This window comes from Hyaena hyaena, unplaced genomic scaffold, assembly GCF_003009895.1.
Source record: "Hyaena hyaena isolate Hyena2069 unplaced genomic scaffold, ASM300989v1 scaffold_1061, whole genome shotgun sequence".
NCBI classification, from domain to species: Eukaryota; Metazoa; Chordata; class Mammalia; order Carnivora; family Hyaenidae; genus Hyaena; species Hyaena hyaena.
The window spans coordinates 463,094-485,444 of record NW_024081696.1 but is presented as its reverse complement, the minus strand read 5'-3'; the positions used below and the strand labels follow the sequence as shown (position 1 = coordinate 485,444).

The 22,351-nt window shown below is 37.3% G+C and overlaps 2 protein-coding genes across 2 annotated transcripts in view; one reads left to right on the top strand and one right to left on the bottom strand.

The window, feature by feature from the left end:
- TNNI3K (TNNI3 interacting kinase) overlaps positions 1–22,351 on the top strand; it is a gene marked incomplete at its 5' end in the record, with an annotated part of 196,424 nt that overhangs the window by 112,500 nt on the left and 61,573 nt on the right. Inside the window, one exon of the mRNA XM_039222129.1 lies at positions 2,849–2,958. Coding sequence (XP_039078060.1) covers positions 2,849–2,958 — 110 coding nt within the window. The remainder of the gene's footprint in view (positions 1–2,848; positions 2,959–22,351) is intronic.
- LRRC53 (leucine rich repeat containing 53) lies at positions 6,580–20,859 on the bottom strand. The gene is given in 5 exon segments (XM_039222125.1): positions 6,580–7,078; positions 7,080–8,886; positions 12,059–12,574; positions 17,641–18,456; positions 20,772–20,859. Coding segments are annotated over 5 exon segments (3,726 nt in total).

Sequence of the window (22,351 nt, the reverse complement as noted above, 5' to 3'; positions counted from 1 at the left end):
AAATTGATAAATGGGCTGACAGTCTCTGTCCTAAATTTGGAATACCAGAAAATTTCCCAGCTGTTAGTGCAGCATGGCCACTCAGGCAAGACTGACAAAGCAATTTCAAAAGTGACAAATTTCAATTCCATGACCCCTCATGTTGCATTGTCCACTTTCTGGTGGAGGTGATAATGAGTAGTATCACTGCCAAGGATGTGTAAAGCAAAAGAGAGAAGGAGTTGCCAAGGCCTTGCAGAATCTACTTTGAATAATGAAGAATTAAATATCGTTCATCTTAAACTGATTTTCCAGACATAGTGCCAAGAAGCAAACAAGTAACTTTATAGACTTGGTATCAGAGTCTGAAAAGGTTTCAGAGGAGGCATTTGGCACCTGCATCTGAGTTTAACTCACTTTATGAATAGTTCCTCCACACCCATTAGGATATGTATAATTAGTTTAATGTATTCACTACACTGGTTTATATGCTTATAACTGCACCAGCTCAACAATATCCAAACGGTCATAAGGTGAGAAAGTAGATTTAGAAGATCAATGATTATTAAACATTAGTTAATGTATTTGCTTATTTATTTACATCACTCCAAAAAAGAATTAAAAATAGTCAAGAGTAGCCAATCATAGGAACCTAACACGCCTAGGTTTTTGTTTTGGTTTTGGTTTTGGTTCTTTGTTTTGTTTTCTTTTGCTTTTGTGACACAAAAGACACATTTTGTAAGCCATGTTAAGTTTGCTAAATATGTTTTGGCCAGTCTTTGGTTTCTGTGTTTTCTTAGTGTCAGCAACTTTGACCCTAGCTGAAAGTGGCTAGAAATGTTTGGCAAATGTGACAATGCGAATATTCTACAAGGGGCATTGAAAATAAAAGCAAAAATGGAATTGCTGACTCTACCCTCAACCTGGAGCCATTGTACAATTAGAACAGCTGTTGCAAAGAAATATTAAAATACCAGGCAGGCAAAGGAAATGAACTTAAAATTTTAAATACAAATAACTAATAAATATGTGGGAAAATATTAAGCCTCAATAGTCATCAAAGAACACAATTTAAACAAGAAATAAGGTGATATATCTACCTTTCATATTAGAAAAATCTTTCATGAAATGAGAAAACCTAATTCCGGTGCCGATGTAATGAAAACTCTCTCATACATTGGTGTCTTAGAGAGTAAATCAGTAAAACTGTTTAAGAATAAAGTTTATCAGTATGTATCAAAAGTCTTCAGATATGCCATTTGACATTAATCTCACCCCTCAAAATATAAATAGTCTGTGAAATTGGGAAATTCCCATTGAAAAGATATACTTTTTGAAGTGTTTATATCCAAATTTGAACAACCTAAACTTGAGGAATGATTAAGTAAATCATACTGAATACAGAATCATTAAAAATATTTTAAGCAGGAGTTTTAATGACTTGGAGAATTGCTGATATTTAGGGGGAAAAGCATTACATAATTGTATATTGGATTGGACATGAGCTCAATGATACAAAGAATATATGAGAAATACTCCAAGTATTTTAACAACTGTCCTCTCTCAATAAGATTTTATTCTAATCACTTTTCAAAAATTCTACAGAAAACAAGTATAAGTTCACATTTGTCAAAATTAGATAGTAATTCTGACTGATCCATAAAGCAAAATGTTGATTAAGTTACATTACATATAACTTTACTCGATGAGTAGATCTTAAAACAATTGAATTGGAGCAAACTTTAGTGGAGGAAAGTAGTGGTTGTAGAACATATCTCAAAAAAAATTATTAAGATACAGACAAATGTTTATGACATCACAATCCAGAAGATAAGAAGCAGCATTGTCCTGGAACTTTAACCTCCTAATGGTACAGAGCAATTTTTCTGAAGAATAGAAAGAACTTCATGTGTGATGTATAAAGTATTTTCAACATGAAGTGGCTGACGAGAGCATGGAATCTGGAACAAGAGGCTACAACTACTAATTATATTTAACTTTTTCACAAATTAAAAACTAGCTCCATATACACACACAGAGTAATACCTACTTTTCATGATTGTTAGCAGGTTTGAAAGAGCTTTGTGTGTATCTTCCATGATGCCCAATATAAAACATGTTCAATAAAAGTAGCTATGAACTTGCTTTCCAAGAGAGAATAGAAATCACTGGTTGCAGAATTGAAAAATAGGCCATAGTCACATATCAAGAGTGAAGTCCCAAGAATTACACTACCATAATGGAGAGTTTGAGATGAGCAATATTTAGAAATCCAAACAGGTAACACTAGGGAGTTCAGTCAATGAGTAGTATTAGGTAAAATGATGGATTAGCTAAAAGTTTAGCAACGAATAACTACTTTATAAGTATTAAATATTATCCCAACAAAACTCATGTTTTGCCCAAGTGATACAATGCTTTCAGAACTGCAAAGTTCAATAACACCCCATGCCTAGCTGTGTATGGTATAAGCCCTTTATCCTGGGGCTTATGACCTTATACAGTCCAAACTGCCTTTCAGTCTTCACTTCCTATAATATCACGTATATGCCTGATACTTCAGACACACACACAAAACTACTTGATGTTTGTGTGTCCTTTTGTATGTGTCTTTGATCTTGTGTAAATTCCCTCTGCTCACAATTTGTTGAATAAACAACTGAATGAATGGAAAATTATAGAGATAATCTTATAGCATCAAATTATCCAACATTTTGTTTAAGCATTAAAAAAAAAACAGCATAGAGCTCTCTTTGAATCTCTGCTAATGTTGCACAGATTGATTTTTGATGACTTTTTGTTGTCTGTTCATATGTTTCTTAAAATAAATATGTGAATTTCAAAATTGACATGATCATTTGGTTTGCAGCGGCTGCCGCAGCAGACATGGCTTACCACCATATCAGACCTCCCATTGGCTATTCCATTCCCAAGCCCATATCATCTCTGCTGATGCGAGGGTGGAATGCATGTCCTGAAGTGAGTAATTTTTATTTCCTCTTAGAAAATGTGTTATGGTCAAAATCTGTCACAAATAGTGTAACTCCAAAGTCTACTTTCAGTGTGTATTTTAAGACTGTCAAGGCAGGAAGACTGATTTGCCTTCTGCTCTTTAGTCTCTAATTGCCTCAAGAAGTCTGAGTATCTCATATTTCTTTGCTGCTGCTCTCTGATTTTGAAATGTTTCTCACAACTGATTAGCAAAAGAGAGACCCGGGAATGACAGATGACTCACAGTCTCATCTCAGCTGCAATTTTATTAACTAAGCTTGAGCCACAGTTAGTCATTTTCTGAAGAAAGAAGTTTGGCACAAGATGGATTTGTGTTGGCTTTTCACCGTGAGGCAGGCCTTCAGGCAAAGGCCCCATGACAAGTGGTCTTTAGAAGCACTGGCTCAAGCTGGAGACAGGAGATCTAGCCCTAGTCCATCTCAACATTAAGAAGTTAACTGCTTCTGGATGTGACATACCTGAGTCATCATGGCATTACACAGTAAGGTCTTCATGTGAGTAGCCTGAGTATTGAGGAAAAGGGAAACAATGAGCTGGTTTTCTTGCTTTCCCTCAATAGTTATTTACTGAGTCTCTACTATATACAGCCCCAGGAACAAGTTCTAGGGATTCAGTGAAGATACATTCTCCATGGAGCCTGCAGACAAATGGAGATTAATTGAATAAACACATTAATGATTTTATAGTACAAGGCAGACAAGGAAAACAAGATTAGATGAGAAGGCATACTACAGGAATTGGCAAGTGAGTGTAGGTCAGGAAAGGCTTATTGGAAGAAGTGACACTAGACAAATAAGTTTGCTGAATGAAGGGGGTTGATGAGAGAGAAAAACAGTACAAGCAAACTGAAAGGATACAAGGGAGAGACTTATTAGTTATGGAAACATGTGGCCACTGAAGGATTAAATGTCTATACCATCATTTGAAACAAGTCCACCCATCGCTTCTCTGCCTTTTGGCCAAGATCATTAGATCTGAGACCTAATACCATGCTCTCCTGGCCATTGCTTTCTAGGTTATCAAGTTTAAAAATCACTCTTTTTTTCTTATTTGTCTTTGCCTCACTTCTTGAATTTGGAGCATATTATTATTTCCTATGTGTATCTTCTCAGTCAAGACCTACAAAGATGGGAGAGGGGGGAAGAGTGAGAACAGCAGCCTATAGGAAATGGGAAATGCTAGTTGGAAAACAGTGAGAGGTGGGAAAAAAGTCCTATTAGATCAGATTTTGGAAAGCTTTGGAAATCAGAATAAGGAATTTGGATATGAAATTCCAAGCAATTATGTTTTTGTCTCTAAAGCCGTGCAGAGATATGATAAAAGCAATTTTTTTTTTGAAAATCCATCTGAATGTGGTATGAAAGATTAACTTAAAGGAATTATATGTAGTTCCCATAGTGAGACAGGTGCTGAATTATCTTCTAGTGTGCATTGGGATAGTTGAGCATTGTTTCTCAACATGTAAGCTACCTACTACATGCTCCAGTGTACCTGGGAATATTTGTTAAAATGAAGGTTCTAGGGCCCTATTCTAAATCTACTGAATCAAAATGTCTGGGATGGAACCTGGGACTTGGCATTTTAGCAGGCACCTCAGGCAGTCTGCACCCAGTAATGGCAGAGAATTCGAGGGCTGAAACAGAGCAAAAGACACAGAGTCAGAGCTTCTAGCTGGGCTGCTAGCACATTAATCCAGTTGATTACAACACAAAGACTATAATGGTTACCATGGGGATTCAGGAGCAAGGGTAAACCTAACTACTTCAAAGGAAACAAAACATCCTAAGGAGGCGAAGGCCGGATTTAGGAAATGGAGAAGAGGAAAGAGCCCTGAAGAACTGTCAATGGCTGCCTTCTGAGAATCAGCTAGTGACCAGAGTACTGGTTCATTAGGCCCTTAGGTATCAGGGATATTGTTGACAGTGAGAGGAGAAAAAAAGCCAAGAGCTCTGCAGCAAGGTGAAGATGCTTTAAAAAAAAAAAACATAGAGAAAGGAAAAAAAAATAGCTACCAAGAGATTAAAAAAATTAATCTGGTATACAAAACTTAGGGAACTGTCAATTAGAATAAAGTTACTGCGCAAGAAGTTGGCATAGCCACTCTTCTCACCTTAAAGGCGCTTAACCAAATGAAGTAGGATCAGGGAAGGCAGACAGATGGCATAGGAGCTAAGCCCAAGCAGAGAGGCTGAACAAAAATAGAGGGGAGGGAAGAGGAGCTGAAATTAAAAGCAAGGAAGTTTTAAACCCAGAGAGAAAACAGAAAGAAGGGAAGGAATAAGGTTAGGGACTTTCAAAATAAGAAAGTTACATCATTTGCTGGCAATTCTGAATAGGAGAGAAAATAGAAGATAGGTGGGTCATCCAAGCAGTATTTACATTGTTCTCGTAGTCCTTTAGGCTTTACCATTTGCCAAATGTAGATACAAAGATACTGATATATAAAGATATATTAGAAAATATATAAAAATATAAAAATATATTAGATATATAGGTAGCATTAGAGAAAATACAACCTTATTTTCCCTACTAGGAAATATAAAATATTATAATATTCTATACCATGAAGGTATGCTTTGAATGTTTTTCTGGGATATCAAAAATAAAATGGTTTGAGTATACCTCTATCTTTCCAATAACTGTGGCTTTGAATGAGAAAGGCTTATTCTACTATTACTTTTAAATCTAATATTTATAAGGACATTTAATTTCTTTGCAGAAGGAGTACTCACACCAAACAATAGTGACGTGCTAAACTCAAGAGATCAAACCTTGAAAGCTTACATAATGGGTTATTTAGTTTTCAAAATCTTAAGTTAATAATAATTGGCAATAAAGCTTGTTAAAATTCCTTTTGTTCAGGATCCATTGTGTTGATCTTGAAGTCCCATTTGTTCTTTTAAAATGATTGAAGCTGAGATCCCCACCTAGTGGATTTACAGGATTTTACAGGTTTTACAGAACTAGCCTACTACCCCTGGAAGTCCTTAATTTTTTTTCTCTTATTGAAATAACAGGTTTTAAAAACTCTACTTAAGATCCAGGATAATTGTCAACAGTTGCAAATGGTTGAAATATACCAATATGCATATCAGCTAGACTACAGTTAACAAACAAATCTCAATTTTTATTTTCATACCATAATTAGGAAAACAGAGCAGGCACAAATATGAATATATAATCATCTGTGTAGAAAGCAATATTGTAATACCACTAATTGAGATGTGTATGGTAATTTCCATAAAATAAACATCAAGTGTGAATCTGTTCAAAGTACTTTTTCTTATTTAATCTTTCATTTGCTTAAGGCTTTTTTTTTTCTTTAATGTTTGCTTTCTTTTCCCAGACTAGGCAAAACTTTTCTTTCCCATTTTTCCATTCTTAGAGAAGCAAACTGAGTTAATTGGGTCAAACATATCTGTGGCTCCGTCTCTGATTTTTGCATTGTATTCAGTCATGTACTTTTATTTCATTGATAACAATGAGTTGCTGAGGATTTTCCCTCCAAAATAATGCATTGGAAATGTATGCAAGACTAAGAGGGTGTTTGCGTGTCCTTTTGAAGAAAACAGAAGTAGGAAATGATTATTAGTTGAGTTCTGCCTCTAAAGGTGATATATTAGCATAATCAGCAGGTGGTGGATACAGTGTAGGTTTTGGAGGAGAGTTTTCAGCTTCATTTATTCTTCTAGGAATTAGAGACACCTTACTTTTGTTCTCAAAATTAGCATCTTTTAACTCTGATAAGGAGGAAAGCACTTCATGTCTCTCCGTTCTTACTGTACCTTCTTTATGTGCATTGTTATCTTTATCTGGTTGAATAATGCCTCCCAAATCTTGCATATTACTGCTTATTTCACGACAAGAAGGTCTATTTTCAGTTTCGGGGGAACATGTGATACTCAAATACTTAGCTGTAACAGTAGCCTCAACAGAGCTTGAATCATACAACAAATGTTTTTCACTTTTTCCATTTTCCCAAGTTTGCTGCATTTCTTTTCTGCTGTCTTTTAGGGTCATCTGTGAAGTCCTAATTAATGTACTAGAATTTGCCTCACTTTCATTGAGCATTCTCTTCTTTTTCTGTTTTTATCTGTAGTGCTTCAGTGCCATTATCTCTGGGCAACACATGTGTACCGTCGATCTCTTTTTTGCCACTATTGCTTAGATTCCAAATGGCTTGAGTACCAAGAGAAGTATTGATATCTTTGGGAATCTCTGTTCTATTTTGGTATGGAATAGAATTTGTCTTCATCAGTGTTAGGTCACCCTTGCCTTGTGTCTCAGAAGGAATGCGAGAGGAATCAAAAGTTTCTGTTTGAAAAAGTTTTTTTCCTATTTCATTTCCCTCATCCATAATACAACTTTCGACAATTTGATGTGATATTTTCAGTTTTGTCATTAATGTTTTTTCTTCATTTCTAAGTTGTTTATGACTTGAGTGTTGCTCTACATGTTTTAAAGTTTGATTTTGATCTAAAGTTTGTTCCTTATAGGTGTCAGTCCTGTGGACATCTACAAGTTGTGTTTGATTCCCCAAGGACAAAGAAAACTGATTTAGCTCAATGGCCTTTGGTTTGTCCTGCTCCATGTGCTGGATGGGCTCTGCTGCCTCTTGGTCAGTAGTCCTGTGGGTACTGCTAGGTGGTAAAACATCACTTCCTATATTTACCCAGGTAACTGGTAAATGCCCAGGAACTTCCAATGCAAGGGGAGTCACACTTTCCATATGCTCAGCTGAGAACTGAGAGCTTGAATGCCTGTGTTCAGCTATGATGGATGTAGGCTGAGGCAATGTTGATGGGCTGCTAGCAGGAATGAGGCCAGTAGGGTGACAGTTGCCTTCCATAGAGCTCTGGTTGACTAGAGGTGAGTCATTAGCACTGAGCAGAGGAGTCTTTTTAGTGTTATTTTGGTAATGTGGGGTCTGCTTTGGAGCATGTTTGAGAGGCACACTCTTTGAAATGAGTCTAACATAGTTGTCACTCTCTGGCTGTTGGGGAAAATCTGCAGAGGACACACGGTTTATGCTGGCTTCTTTCTGAGAAGCTTTAGATAATTTATTCGGTGGTAACAATATGTGTTTGCATTTCTTTGGGCGTTCTGGCAAGGATTTTTCTGGATGGACTTTGACTTTCCTAAAAGGGTGTAAATTTAATTTTATCCTTGAATTTTGTTTTTTAATTTTCCCTTTGAGGTCAGTTTGATTGGTTCTCTTTTTCAGAATCTGTGGATCAGTAAGCCATTTTCCTCCCTTATTTCCCTCCTGAACATTGCCACATTTTTTAAGATCCAAGGTGGTCAGATGGCTACTTTGATTTTTCTGCTGTTTCCAATGGGTTGATGTTTTGGATGACATCACCAAACTATTTTCTTCTACTAAATCAGGATCACAGAAGCTAACCCTCTTTGGGGAATAGGTTTTCTTGATTTTTGTTGATAACCTTGATAACTCCATGTTGTCCTCACTCATAAGGAATTTTTCTATTGCACTGTTAATTTGGATTTGCTCTTTCTTAGCCTTTGAGTGTTCTTGACTATTTGGCTTCTCTTCTTTCACATAATCTTGAAATTGATCACAGGGTACATATTTACAGATAAGAGAATTGTTTGGCTGAAAATACCTAGGCCTGCTCTGTTTTAACAGTCCGCAAGGATCATCATATTTTGATCTATGTTTTTGTAAGATCTTTTGTACACAGTGTTCGTCAGGCTCACAAGGCTTGGATGATGAACCTGTAATAAAATGTCTCTGCCTGTGAGGTTGTAAGCCATTGTCTTTTTTTTCTATTGGAGGCTGCCATGATTCATTTGTTAAATGCTTTTCAAGACTTTCTCTTGCCAAGGCTGAACTGGATGTTGCATATCTTCTACTAAATGTGTCACTGTTGATACCTGCTGAACAATAAATGCAGAAATTTAGCACTAAGCAGAGTTTTACTACCCCAACCAAACAGATGCTTAAACCATATGAAAGGTGCAAAAATGATTCCTCTGATTATGGCAATTCTTGATTATTTCTTAATTTTTAACCAAACTCACAAAGGACTTAGGCACTTTAGTGTGTTTACAAGGCTACTCTTTATGGCCACATTTTAATCAGTTGCAATGCTGACTTAACCATTGCATTTAACTAGAAATGAAAACATTCATAGTTGTATGTCTTTACATTAGTTGTTGGTTATGTCAACTTTAAAATTGAAAAATAGCTAAACTCTTTTCAAATGGCCAGCATAATTTTTCTTGGCATTAATTTCCCAGTTGGAACTAAATATTAGGAAGAACATGATACTATATTGAGTAGTGTTCAGGTTTTGAACATAGAATAACCTCAACAACAAAAAATAAATACTTACGATACTATTGACTACATAAAAGCAGAGACTGTATCTGCCTTATTTCCCATCATTTAATATGGTATTAATTAAGGGGCTCCTTAGAGGCTCAGTCTGTTAAGCATTTAACTCTTAATTTCAGCTGAGGTCATGATCTCATGGTTCATGAGATCAAGCCCTGAGTCAGGCTCTGTGCTGATAGCATGGAGCTTGGTTGAAATTCTCTCTTTCCCTCTCTCTCTGCCTCTCCCCAACATGCATGTACACAGGTGTGCTCTTCTTCTCTCTCTTAAAAATAATTTAAAAAATATATAGTATTAATTAAATATTTGTAAACGAATTAGTATTTTGGAATATGGCCTCATCTGTATTGCAGAAATCTCTATTTGTGAGTTTTTTTTTTTTTAATTTTTTTTTTAATGTTTTATTTATTTCTAGGAGAGAGAGAGAGACAGCGTGAGCAGGGGAGGGTCAGAGAGAGAGGGAGTCACAGACTGAAACAGGCTCCAGGCTCTGAGCTGGCAGTCAGCACAGAGCCCGACGCGGGGCTCGAACCCATGAACCGCGAGATCATGACCTAAGCGAAAGTCGGATGCTTAACCGACTAAGCCACCCAGGCGCCCCATCTATTTGTGAGTTTTAAATGGGACATGTTAACATAATATTAATGATACATGTTAAATAATATTAATGACAAAAGTAATAGTAATATTTGCCATTAATTAAGCATCCACTAAGAGTCAGGCATTGTGCTGAGTACTGTATTGTCATTATCTCATTTAATGTTCACAGATATGATCCACTGGACAAGTCATATTGTCCTATCACTTTTAAGATGAAGAAATAAGTGTAAAGAGGTGAAATGGTTCCCCTCGTCACATATCCACTAATGATATGGGCAGAACTTAATCCAGGTCTGTCTGACATTAAACCCTATCCTCTTAATCACAATGCATATAGGTTTAAAATTACATCTTATTAGTGTACTGTCTCTTGTTTTCTGAAATTTTTTTACCAAGAGAATGAAAAAATATTTTTGTTCATCAATAGAAAGGAAGAGGTGAACTAAGCTTAACTCTAGCATCTAACTTGAAGATTTTCCTTCAACTTTCTGCATGACTTTCAAGAAGCTATTTACTCAATGGGTATCAAGAGACAAGACTTAGATGAGAATTATATGTGGGTGTAAAATTAATCCAGGGAAAGAATTTTAGCCTTTATAAGATTTTAAAAGAGTTCTGTGACTCAAAGATAAATATTAGAAACTATTGGACTAGATCATCTTTAAACTCTAAAGTCTCCCCTACCCCTGAAATACCATGATTCTGTGTACCCAAGTTCAAAGACATAATCAGAGTGACACTGCCTCTTACTGACTTTTGTTGTGGCCTTGATTGTTTTCTCCTCAAATACCTGTGTTCTCCATCTCCAGGACAATGCCTGGCAGGTAGCAGAATTTCAAGTCTTTCTTAAAAGTAAATATATTGATTTGACAAACAAATGTATTCTCTGTGTGAAACAAGAGACTGGGTTTTAAATGGTTAAGAGACAACATTGCCTTCAGTATAAGAGTTTCCCATAGAAAGGTTAAGGCATTGGACAAAGCTGAGCATCTGCCTAAGGTGTGACTCTGTTGAAAGGGTAAGTTCTTACTTCTTTATAAAATAAAGCCAATCTGATCTGGTTTCTATGGCAGATGTTTTGTTGTTGGTTTTTTTGTTGTTTGTTTATTTTTTACTTCCCTCCCTGCCTTGGCCATTCCTCTCTTGAATAATAAGTCCCCCAAAACTAGTTAAGAACTGGAATCTGGGGAACACAATGGAATACATTCACATCCTGCCTTATGCCACATGTGAGACTACATACAGTTTCCTTCTTTTCCAATTGTCCCCAAATCCATCCTTAGGGGCATATCCTCATGGTGAGAATTTCCTGGTGCAGTACCTCTGCCATTCATATTTGAGAGAAAGTTCTGCTCGTTGTAAACCAATTCAAATAAATGACAGGAACCTCTTTACAGAGAAGCTGTCAAAGTTTTCACTGCCGAGCCTGAAAGCATTACCTTACTATTCAGGAAGGAAAAGGAAGACATTTAATTCATTGCCTCCACCTAAATATTGACATTGCCCATGTACAGTGGGTAGATGTCATGGCCAGATTCACTTGGCTCCCAACATGGGACGATGAATTAAGTCCTGACTTTCCCTGGACTGGGAAGTTATCATCCCTGACAGCTCAGCAAGCAAAGTGTGTGTCTTGACATCATTCCTGAAATGAATCACTAGCATTAGAAGGCTCATTCTTCTAACATGTCATGCCCAGAGAAGGTTGCTTACTGCAGAATTGGCATTAGAGCTCGAAGGATGTTGGAATAGAAGCCGATACACAGCCTCCCATAAATCTTAACAGTATATTGCTATTTAAAAGGCTTCTTTTCTTAAAAAAAAAAAAAATAACACTGTTAGATGTGGGATCAGAAAATTCACTTTCCAAAAGGCACAATATGTACTTTTTCTCTCCTCCTGGGAGTGGGGGGGTCCTCATCTATGTGTCCCCCCCAATCCACCAATCCACACCCACACCACCCCCACAGGGGTCAAGTATCTTTAGAAGAAGGATAGACTGATGCTACACAATGATTTTTACGGCATTCTGCTGTTGAGAAAATTAAAGGAGATTACCTCTTCCAGAGGAATTTAAACAGCGGGATTTTCTAAAACAAGACAACTCACCTATTGTTCTTGTTACATGCTGTGGCAGACTTTGAGTTTGGACTTCCCCAGGCTCATGATTCCTTAGCTTTTTCACTCTCTCTGGACAGTATCTTGTAAGTAAGCTTGCTTCATTAAAAGCTGCCACATTCCCAGGAGCCTGTGAACATCCTGACTGCAGCAATCTGCCACCAAAGCAGAAGAAAGTGCTGTCTGCCCCATGGTCTTTCCCTTTCAGGTTTCTAAATGATCCGTCAAGGGCTGTGGACTCAGAGGCCAGTGCTGCTTGATGGCTGTTTTCCTGTAAAAGCGGCATTTCCTTTCTGGACCCCACAATGGACATGACCTTTATCTCGTTTTCCTGAGTTAAGTGGCAGTTACAGTATCCCTTAGTGTGGTAATTTCTTGCCTCATGAGCACACAGGGATTCATCGAAGGTTCTGCAACAAAGGTTTTCTGATGTGTGTTCATTTGCTTTGCCTTGTTGGAGTTTCCAGTTAAATACAACTAAACCTAGGCAAGTGAGACCAACAGCTCCTGTGACAAATAGAGAGACCATTAAAAGATAACATCGTAGGAAGAAATACATAAATCACCAAATGTGAAATCCACAAATATCAAGGTTAATGGTTTAAAGGGCATCAGAATGGGTGGGCAGTCTATCAGCATGTAGAAAAATATCAGTCCAGACAGAGGCTATTTATTCAACATTGCTCTCTTTGTTAATTTGGATCTTTGTCTCTATTAAAAATCATAAGAAAAAATGTCATCTGGAATGTCTTTGGTAGGAAAAAAAATGTGTTTTTTTTCATGGAATGAGATTCATTAATATAAAATAATTCTTGCATTGAAATTCTTTTTCTGTGTATTAGGACACCAAATTTCCTATTTCTTAATCCCATAGTGAATAAAAATAGACTATATTTAGTACATACCCAGAAATTCCTACAAATGTTAACCTCCTCGTATGGCCATATTTTCATCTTCCCTAAAGATTCACCCCCTACCTCCGTAAAAGTCATTGGCTTCCTATTAGCATAAAGGCCAAACTCTTGGCATTCAAGACTCCCTGCAATCTGGCCATATTCTCCCTCCCTTGCCTACTTTTTCATTTTTCATTATTAAACAGCATTTCAAACTCTTCAATTCATTAGTCTTAAAGTACTTCTGAGCATCACCCTTAGTGATACCTACAATATTTTCTATCTCTGCTTATTTGAAATTTATCTTTTAAAAACTGAATCAATACCTCTAAATTTATTGATACATTTGCTTTTTCTTTTCCATCTTGTAAAGATCACTCCCTTCTATGACTGACACCTAACCTCAGACTGTCTGGTACTGTTCCTTCATGTTCTATGTACATATAGCTTATTCTCTGAGTAAAATTGTAAAGGGCAGTGTTTCTCAAACTCACGTGCAGAGTCTAACCTCTTTCAACTTCACTCTTTCCCATCTTGACAAATGGCATGCTCAACCACCTAGATGTTCAAACCAAAGTCTCTGAGTTACACCCAACTCCCTCTCTGTCATAGTGATTTCCTTTTTTCTCAGCACTTATAACAGTATAAAATTATTGGGTTCACTTGCTTGCTTGTTCACTGTCTGTCCTCCCCTGCTAGAATTAAGCACTATGAGGAAATGGACCTTTTCAGTCTTGTTCACCATTGTAGCTCCTATACCATCAACTCTAGTACAGGCACTCCAGAAATGCTTATTGAATATTCTTAAATAAACAGAAGGGATTCTGTTTATGAATTCGAATATTGAAATGCACTGAGTGGTCTAATCTTACAAATGGTGATCAGAAGACATCAGTATCAACTGAGCTAGGAGCTATGTCTTCTAAGCCCAGCTCTGACCATAAATTTCTGTGCGACCTCAGGCAAGTCATTTCCCCTAGAGAACTCAGTTTCCTGACTCTGGAAATGAGCACAGTGCAAGAGATGATGTCAGCATTTTAGACTTTTCAATTGACTGCACCATGCCTGGTTCCCTCCACTACAGACAACTTTAATGAACATGTGATATTACTTTTTGAACTTGAAAGAAAAGGGAAAGTGTCATGCATGGTTGTTTCCTTGTTCTGTTAAATATGAAGATTAACCAAAGAGAATAGCAGCTCCTGATACAAACCTTCAACTTTGGATAGTTTAGTAGATCTTGAGGTCTTATAAGCCCCATTTTAATTTAGTTGACAACAGTATATTCTTAGTGCTGTCACAGTTTGAAATAATTTAATATCTATTGAAGAGTCAACATTTGTTAAAAGTAGTAGCAGAATTTAGATCAGAATGTTTTTATTGCCAGATCCTAGAGCTAGGGTTATTCCAAACAACAACGTTGGCTTTAAAATATTAAAAACATATGAAAATACTAAAATTTTAGAAACACTCTGTATCTCTTACATGGGGTAAGAAAATTCAGGATTCAAAGATTGTTCTGACACTTCCCTTGGGCAAGTTTTCTTTAAAAAAATATTTACCTATTTTGAGAATGAGAGAAAGAGCAAAAGTGGCAGAGAGAGAGGGAGACAGACAGAACCCCAAGCAGGCTCCACACTGTCAGCACAAAGCTCGATGCAGGGCTTGCACCCATGAACCATGAGATCATGACCTGAACGGAAACCAAGAGTCAGATGCTAAACCATTTGAACCACCCAGGCACCCTCCCTTGGGCAAGTTTTCTAACCTATCTGAGCCTAATTTTTCCACCTCTTGTGGGATGATTACTACCACTCAGAAATTAAGTGAGGTAATATATGTGACATATTTAATACAGTGCCTTGATTATAGTAAGGTTCAGTAAATTGTCATTGTGGTTTATGGTTATGATTGCTGCTTCTATTATTTAGGTTTGATAGTGCCCTATTGGGTCTTAGAAGACTCAGTGGTTGGGGGTGAGGGGAGGATAAAATGTCCAAAAAGTAAAATCATTAAGAGAATACTTTGTATGGCTGATGCAGGTACTAAACCAAATAATAAAGGAAATAAAGACCTAAATTTTCTTAAACACATGCATCAGCCATTGAAATGAGAGTAGGTATAATCTGATTTCTTCTAATTGTGTCTAAATAGCAAGGAACCACTCACTCTCCTGCTGTTGATGCTAGAAGTATGTCTGTATCACATTACCACTCAGGTATGGTCACTTTCTATTAGTGCAGGGAGCAAAAAGCAGCAAATGAAGCTTGTAGGCAGTCTGAACGTGCTATTAAGGAGATGGTTGAATTTTCATTGCCATGGGCATTGTTGCTATTTTTAAGAAGTTGTTCTAACAATCTTTCTGAGTTGGAAAAACAACAACAAAAAGCAAATTTAATAAGTTCTCATTGGAAATGTTAGAGCTTCATGAAATCTTTCTCTTTTCATCCACCAATTCACAGAGTAGGAAGTGTTAAGATATTAGCATTTGGTGCCAAATAACCACTTATTAGTTTTAAACTCACTGAATATGATTATTTATATTCCCTGGAATTGTAATGATTTACCTTAGCCAAAGAAGGAAAGGGACTCAGAGGGCAAATTATAGTTCTAAGTCTTTTACCCCACAAATCTTTACACGTATAGATTATTGACTACATTTTTACTTCAGAAGGAGTAGAATCTTAATAGAATAAATTGTATAAAGTCAGAGATTAAAAAAAAAAAGAGGTATTCTTAAAGACAAATACCTTCTCAAAACAGCATCTGTAACAATTACTCAATGAAAGATGCATTATGATACTTTCACACATTAAAACTTAGCATGTGTATAGTCATAAGAATTTACCCATGCTTCCTATTATTAGCTTCCAATTATTTTGACAAAACTTTTGAATCTTCCAGAATGTACACCCATCTCTACACTAATGTAAGTTGTTAGTAAAATCTTTTCCAAAAATAGATGTAAAAATACCTAAAGTATATTGAAAATTACTCTATTGTAATATTTTCAAAATGATGCCCTACAAAACACTAATATCATGAAATCCTCTGTGAAAAAAGAGTTAATGGTTAAATGAATTTGAGAAGTGCTCCACATTGTGTCTTCCTCTTTGGGGTTCATAATGCTCATTAGAAAATGAAAGACAATGAGGAAAATGCTGTAGCAAAGAATTCCATTTCACTTTGTTTAATCCAGCACTACCCAAGTCTGTTTGAGCTCCACAACATTTTGCTTATATGTGCATCTGTGTGTGTTCTTATTGAAACACCTATTAATTATTCCCCAGGACTAATGTTTGAGTTCTAGTATTCTAGGATATTTAGGGTAAAACTCCCTGCCCTATTGCTTTTGTCTTTTATGGTAAATTATTTCTTAACACATATAATTACTGACATGGTTACACAGCTTTTAAAACAATTTATCTTCCTGAGAGGATTTAAATTCACTTCCAACTGAGTTTGATTACTGCTGATGGCAGTTCCATTGTTTAGACCTGATGCTGGTTTCCGTCTATTCTGATTAAAAGTGTAACTGTCAGAAGGAGTTAAAAATATGTTCAGATTTCACTGGAAACCTACTATAGAATGATTATATATAGCGCATATTCAAAATCATTCATTTCAATCCTGGATGTCATTTGCAGTGCCTCTGGTCTTCTAGCTCTGAGACACCACCTCCCACCCCACCCCACCCCACCCACCTCTCCTCACCATGGATACCCACAAGTACTAAGGATTTCACCATGCACTACAAACATAGGGGGAAAACACACATCCAGATAGATGACTCAAGAAATCTCATGTATATTTGGTCTTTGACTAATGACACTAAGTATTACTTTATATCATTCATCCAGTGAGAGGTCACAGTAGCTGATGCATAGCTAAAGAAATGCTTAAACTACCATAAAAAGATAAAAGAGTTGAACATTATCTTCTCCTTAATCAATCTGGGGAGGTAAGGGCCAAGTTTATGAATGAGTTAGACAAACAGAAATCTTACAAGAATTCAAAACCCCAAATAAGAGGAAAGTGAGGCCCAGAGAGGCTAAATAACATGCCCAAGGCCACATAGCAAATAAGGAGGGAGCCAGGATTCAAACCTGGGCAATCTAGTTGCAGGGCTCATGCACTGAATCATCGTGCTGTACAACCACTATAGAGCAGGATTGCATGTGATTGTTATAATAGCACGTCCTCGTGCACGTGGTTAAGTCCACCAATTCTTACTACCCCACGGGGGGGTATACAGATGTATGTGAGTGTCTCGAGGAAAGAGACCACATCTCATCACTTTTTAATCCCCATTTCCTAGCGTTTAATGAATGAGCCAGTAGTCCATGGCAGATAGATGATTGGTAAAATATAGATACTATTCCCACAGTACAGACAAGAAAACTGAAGTCTAAATAGCAGGGTGATAGACTCAGGATTACAGTGGTAGTTATACCAAGACTAGAGCTCTTGAATTCTGGTCTGAGCCCCTTTCCTCTGTTAGACAGCTTCTCTGCAACAGAAAATTCTAACAACCTGTGTCAGGTTAGTTGCTATCCTCCCACATCTACTGATAATTTCTCCCTTCCAAAGCCCTGGAAAATTTCCCCAGTTGCCTGGGATTGGCATCATTTAGTGTATTTTAAGAAAATGAAGAGGTGGACACACTTCTCTATGGCATACCTGCAAAGCCAAGGACAGTCAGCAGGGCCACATCCTGCCCTGGGAGGAGGGAACTTCTGTCCTTTATAACCAGAGTCAAGTTGGAAACCTTGGAGTCACAGTTGTTTTCAGAGAGCTTTAGCACACTCTTTGCAGTGGCCACCGCTGTGGCGGACGGCTGACAATTTAGGTCCTTGGCATTCCTGAGCATGCGAGTGGAAGACTTAATGTAGTTTCTTAAAAACCGGGCAAGAGGGTAGAGATCACAAGAGCAGCTCCACTGGTTCTTATCTAAACTCAGAAGGACCAACTGCTTCAGTGGAGTGAAAACATCTGGCATGTGGGCCAACCTATTTCGAGAAAGGTCCACTTCCTGTAGTTGAGGCAGGGGCTGGAAGGCATCTTTCCCAATGTAGGAAATAAAATTGTTAGATAAATCCAGATGCCTGAGGCTGTGGAGCTTTGTGCCTCCAAAAGAACTGTCTGTCAGATTAGTGATCTGATTCCCATCCAGTTGGAGCCGAGTCAGGCCCTTGGTGTTTCGGAACCAGGACCCTTGCAGAGTGTGGAGAGCGTTATTGCTAAGCACCAGCACCTGCAGACTGTGAAGCCTGCTGAAGGTGTCATCAGTAAGCGATGAGCTGGATATGTGGTTGTGCTCCAGCAGCAATGTCCGCAACTTTGAGAGGCCATGCAAGGCATCTTCCCGAACATCCTCGATGCCATTTCTGCTCAAGGAGAGCAAGGCAAGATTAAACAAGAGGGACAGATTTGTGCTCTCTATACTGGAGAGGTATCCATCAGTGATGATTAAGACCCTCGTGGTCACAGGGGCTGCTGTGGGGAAGAAAAGCACAGACCAGAAACAAGACACACACAAGTGAGAGGAGACTACAGTGGACAGCCAAGACAATCGATACCCTCTGAGCAATCTTATCACCTGGGTAAGAACAATAAACAAAATGAAAATAATTCCCTGATTTCTCAGTTTAAAGGGAAGCTGGCTCTTTATCAGAGTGATGGATTTTTATATTCTTTGTTTCTATGACATGTTTATTTGAGAAACATAAACCCATCTGTTCCTTTCGATGTCAAAGCTAATTCGCTGTTTAGAATTATCACCACTGATGTTTTTTTGAAGGTGGCTTTATAGGCTTCTTCTCTGTGAGGCCGTGTAGTGACCTGCCTGCCAGCCCCAGATTCCCCCAAGAGCTAAGACTGGGTCTGAGCTTCCTTACCTGTTTACCGTGATCAGTGTATATGGATGCTGTGAAGGCAGTGCCCTTTTCTTTCAAACTTAAAGGTATAGGTTGGGTGGGAGGAGTGGGAAGGAGTGTTGGTTTCTGCTTTTTAGCTCCAGGCAAAAAGTTGGCAACTTGGTAAGGATCCGTATTCTCTCCAGACGACCTGAGGATCTGTCAGTGGGGTTCTCATTATAGTCTGGGCCATCTTGGCCTCCTCTCTAATATCTGTTCCCTCCAATGAAGTATATCATGTGATGGCAGGTGGTACTCAGGGCTTCCAACTGTTAAATCCCTTCACCATAATCACCTCAGAGCCATCACTGCTCTGTCATTAGAAATCAAAACGTTTTAACTCAATAAAGATGTATTATAATCAGGAGTTATTGTAACACATCTTTATCATGCTAAAATTGTTTTGACTGCAAATGACAGTGTCATAAAGATGGAAGAGACCATTGTCCCTGGGAGGTCTACAGGTGATATTAGAACAATCAACCATGGGGGAAGCAAATCACAATTCCCTTATGAAATTCAGACTGCATTGCTGAAACAAAGAGCTAAAAACATGTAAAAAACAAAGGATTTTCACAGTGCCTTCTTTTTGAAGAATTGTTCCCACCTCTACAGCACCAGCAAGCTTAAGTCATGGTGTTTTATTTTGTTTTTTCTTTATGGTATTTATCACTGATTATTTGAATTCTATTAATTCTGGCCAGTTTAACATTTTGTTTCTCTCAATATTGTTTTTGATATGGGTTGAGGGAGTTTTATTTTTATGGATCTCCAGTTCTCTAGGGATTTGTCGAGTCTGAGGGAGCAGGCTATTGATTCTGTCAATTACTTCTTGTCTAGGACGAGACAGACGTTCCACTCACAAGTCATCCATTTACTGCTCTGTGTTTATGAAATTTAACTCCACGAATGTGAAGTGAGAAGGAAGATAGAGAGGTGCGGCAATTGTAGATGAGCAGTATTTGTTTCTTACGGACATCAGCTATCTCCGATGGTGGGGGGGGGGGGAGGGTGTGAAGTTAGAAAATCTATTTGAGAGGGTAGGAGTTCAGTGTTTAAGTGTTTTCGATACTAATTGGAAACAGTGTACAACCAACTAGCCTTGAAACTGTCTCTCACCTGTCAGGGATGACAATAACTTCTATCTCTTAATTCTCATAGAGTCATAGGGTTTTAGAAATGAAAAAGAAAATCAGCTTCTTTCACTCTATCTTAACTCAGACTTGTTTCTGAAAATTTTCCATTGGCAGAGCTTATAGCTTGTTTATCTCATCTTGGATATCAGGATGTAAATCACATTCTCCTCAAATTTGTTAATAAGGTATCTTATTAAATTGTTGACTTAAGCAAGCAATATGTAATGAATACAGGCAGTGTATCTTGTTAGCATTTCTACAGCTCATTTACCACCAATAAAAAAAGACTAGACTTTCAAAATTAGATGCACTTTGATAATAATCTGTTTTGCTGGTACATCACTTAATCTTACTAATGCTGAACAATTATAGTTCAGGTTTCTGATTCATTGATATTTTTTTCCAGTCAGTGGTAGGGTTCAAATCTGCAGAGTATGGACAAAAATATAATTAAAGTGGTTTGCTTTTTTTTCTTTTCTTAGAAAAAAGTGTGTAGCTGCATGAAATGGTAGTATTCTTTTGTAATAGCAGAGTGTCTCAGTTGCCTCTGCAGCTCTTACTGTAGTTTTGGTTGAGACCACCAGGAAAAGGAAAAATAAAATAATAGTATCAGTCTTGAGTCATGGTGAAAGGCTTGCTCTTTAAAAATTTACCTCTTTCAGGCTGAGCCCAGAAAGCACTCTGTGTAAATGAAAGCCATGGCAACGGATTTGCCAGATACACTTACCACTTTTTTTTTAAGAGTTAGTGGTTTTATTACCTACTATATAGGTTAGCTGGTGACAGAGGGTTACATCTCTGGCGCACACCACACAGGACGCAGGGCAGGCCGCCCCCCGCCACAGCATTATGGCAAAGAGTATGAGCCATCCACCTGAAAGGAGAGAGCAGACACATCATGATGTTGGCATTTATCATCCATGCTTTCAGGACAGTCAGCTCAGGAGTCATTTGGGTGATTTTTGCTATTTAATGAGCACCCTGGGTTCTCACAAGATGCCAGATAAATAGCTAGAATTCTTAATTTGTGTATAATTTAAACCAAACTTTTAAAGCATTTGGCCATAAATTTTAGAGAGCTCATATCCAGGGCACATGCATTAGATTATTTAAGAATTAAATTACTTTGTAAAATACTTTCTGCTCATACATTACCTTATTTAATTCCTTTAGCTCTGCAACTCAGTTTGAGGCTGAAAGACTAAAGTTCCTAATGGTTAATCAACTATCTAAAGTCACATAGCTCTTCGGTATTTAGCCTCACATCTTTTAATTCTCTGTACAGTGTTCTTCTTGGATGCAGAAGTTAATCTCAGGCATTTAATCTTACATAAGTACAAGCAAATTATTCTTTACAGATTTAGATGCCATACTTAGAAAAGGAGTCTGGAGGAGCATTAAGATCACAAGCTCTACCTAGCTTTGAATTCAGCTCTGCTATTTATTGACTATAGTATCTTAGGTAAATTACTTCTTTTTTTTTTTATTGCCTTTTCATGTTTGAAATAGAAATAACAACAAATGTCTAAATTACGGGGTATATTGAAAAATTAAATAGAATACCCTAAGTGTTTAATAAATTTTAAATCCTACCATTATTTTTATGCTTTTTTAAGCCTCCAATGAAATGTTAACATCATTTGGTTATAATATTCCCAAAAGCCTATTTATTTATAATGTATTCTGTGACTGATTTAGGGCGTAGAGAACATGAAGCACATTTTATAATAAAAACTCTCTACATGATAACATAGTTTGAGAGTTAAATAAAATGTAAATAAAACATAAAATATTAATTCTGTCATTTGTTCAACAGTGTTTATCAAATGCCTTTGTAGTCTGGACACTGCTAACAGCACTGGAGATATTATAGTGACAACAGTAAGTCTCTGCCCTCTTGGGACAGACATTCTATGAGGGGTATAAACAACAAATAAAGAAATATGAAACTAGATATTAAGTCATCTGGTAATAAGAGCTATGAAATAAATCAAGCAAAAAAGGGAGCAGAGAGCACTGGCTTGGGGGTTCTAAATATGGAACAAGGCAAAACTCTGATAAAGTAGCATTTGAACAAAGACCTGGAGGAGGTGAAGGTGCTGGTCAGTTCAGGTAGATAGAATGCTGAAAGCAAAAATCCATGAGAGCCCACTGTGTTTGGCCTGCAGAGATCAATGTGACCAAGTACACAATAGGAAGAGAAGGTCAGGCAGTCACAAGGGCAGGCTATGGTGCCTTACAGATGAATGTAAGAGGTGTAATTGGAGCCTTTTATGAGTGACATTACTTGATCTGTAGTACATTTTTATTTTTATTTTTTTTAATGTTTTTTTTATTTAT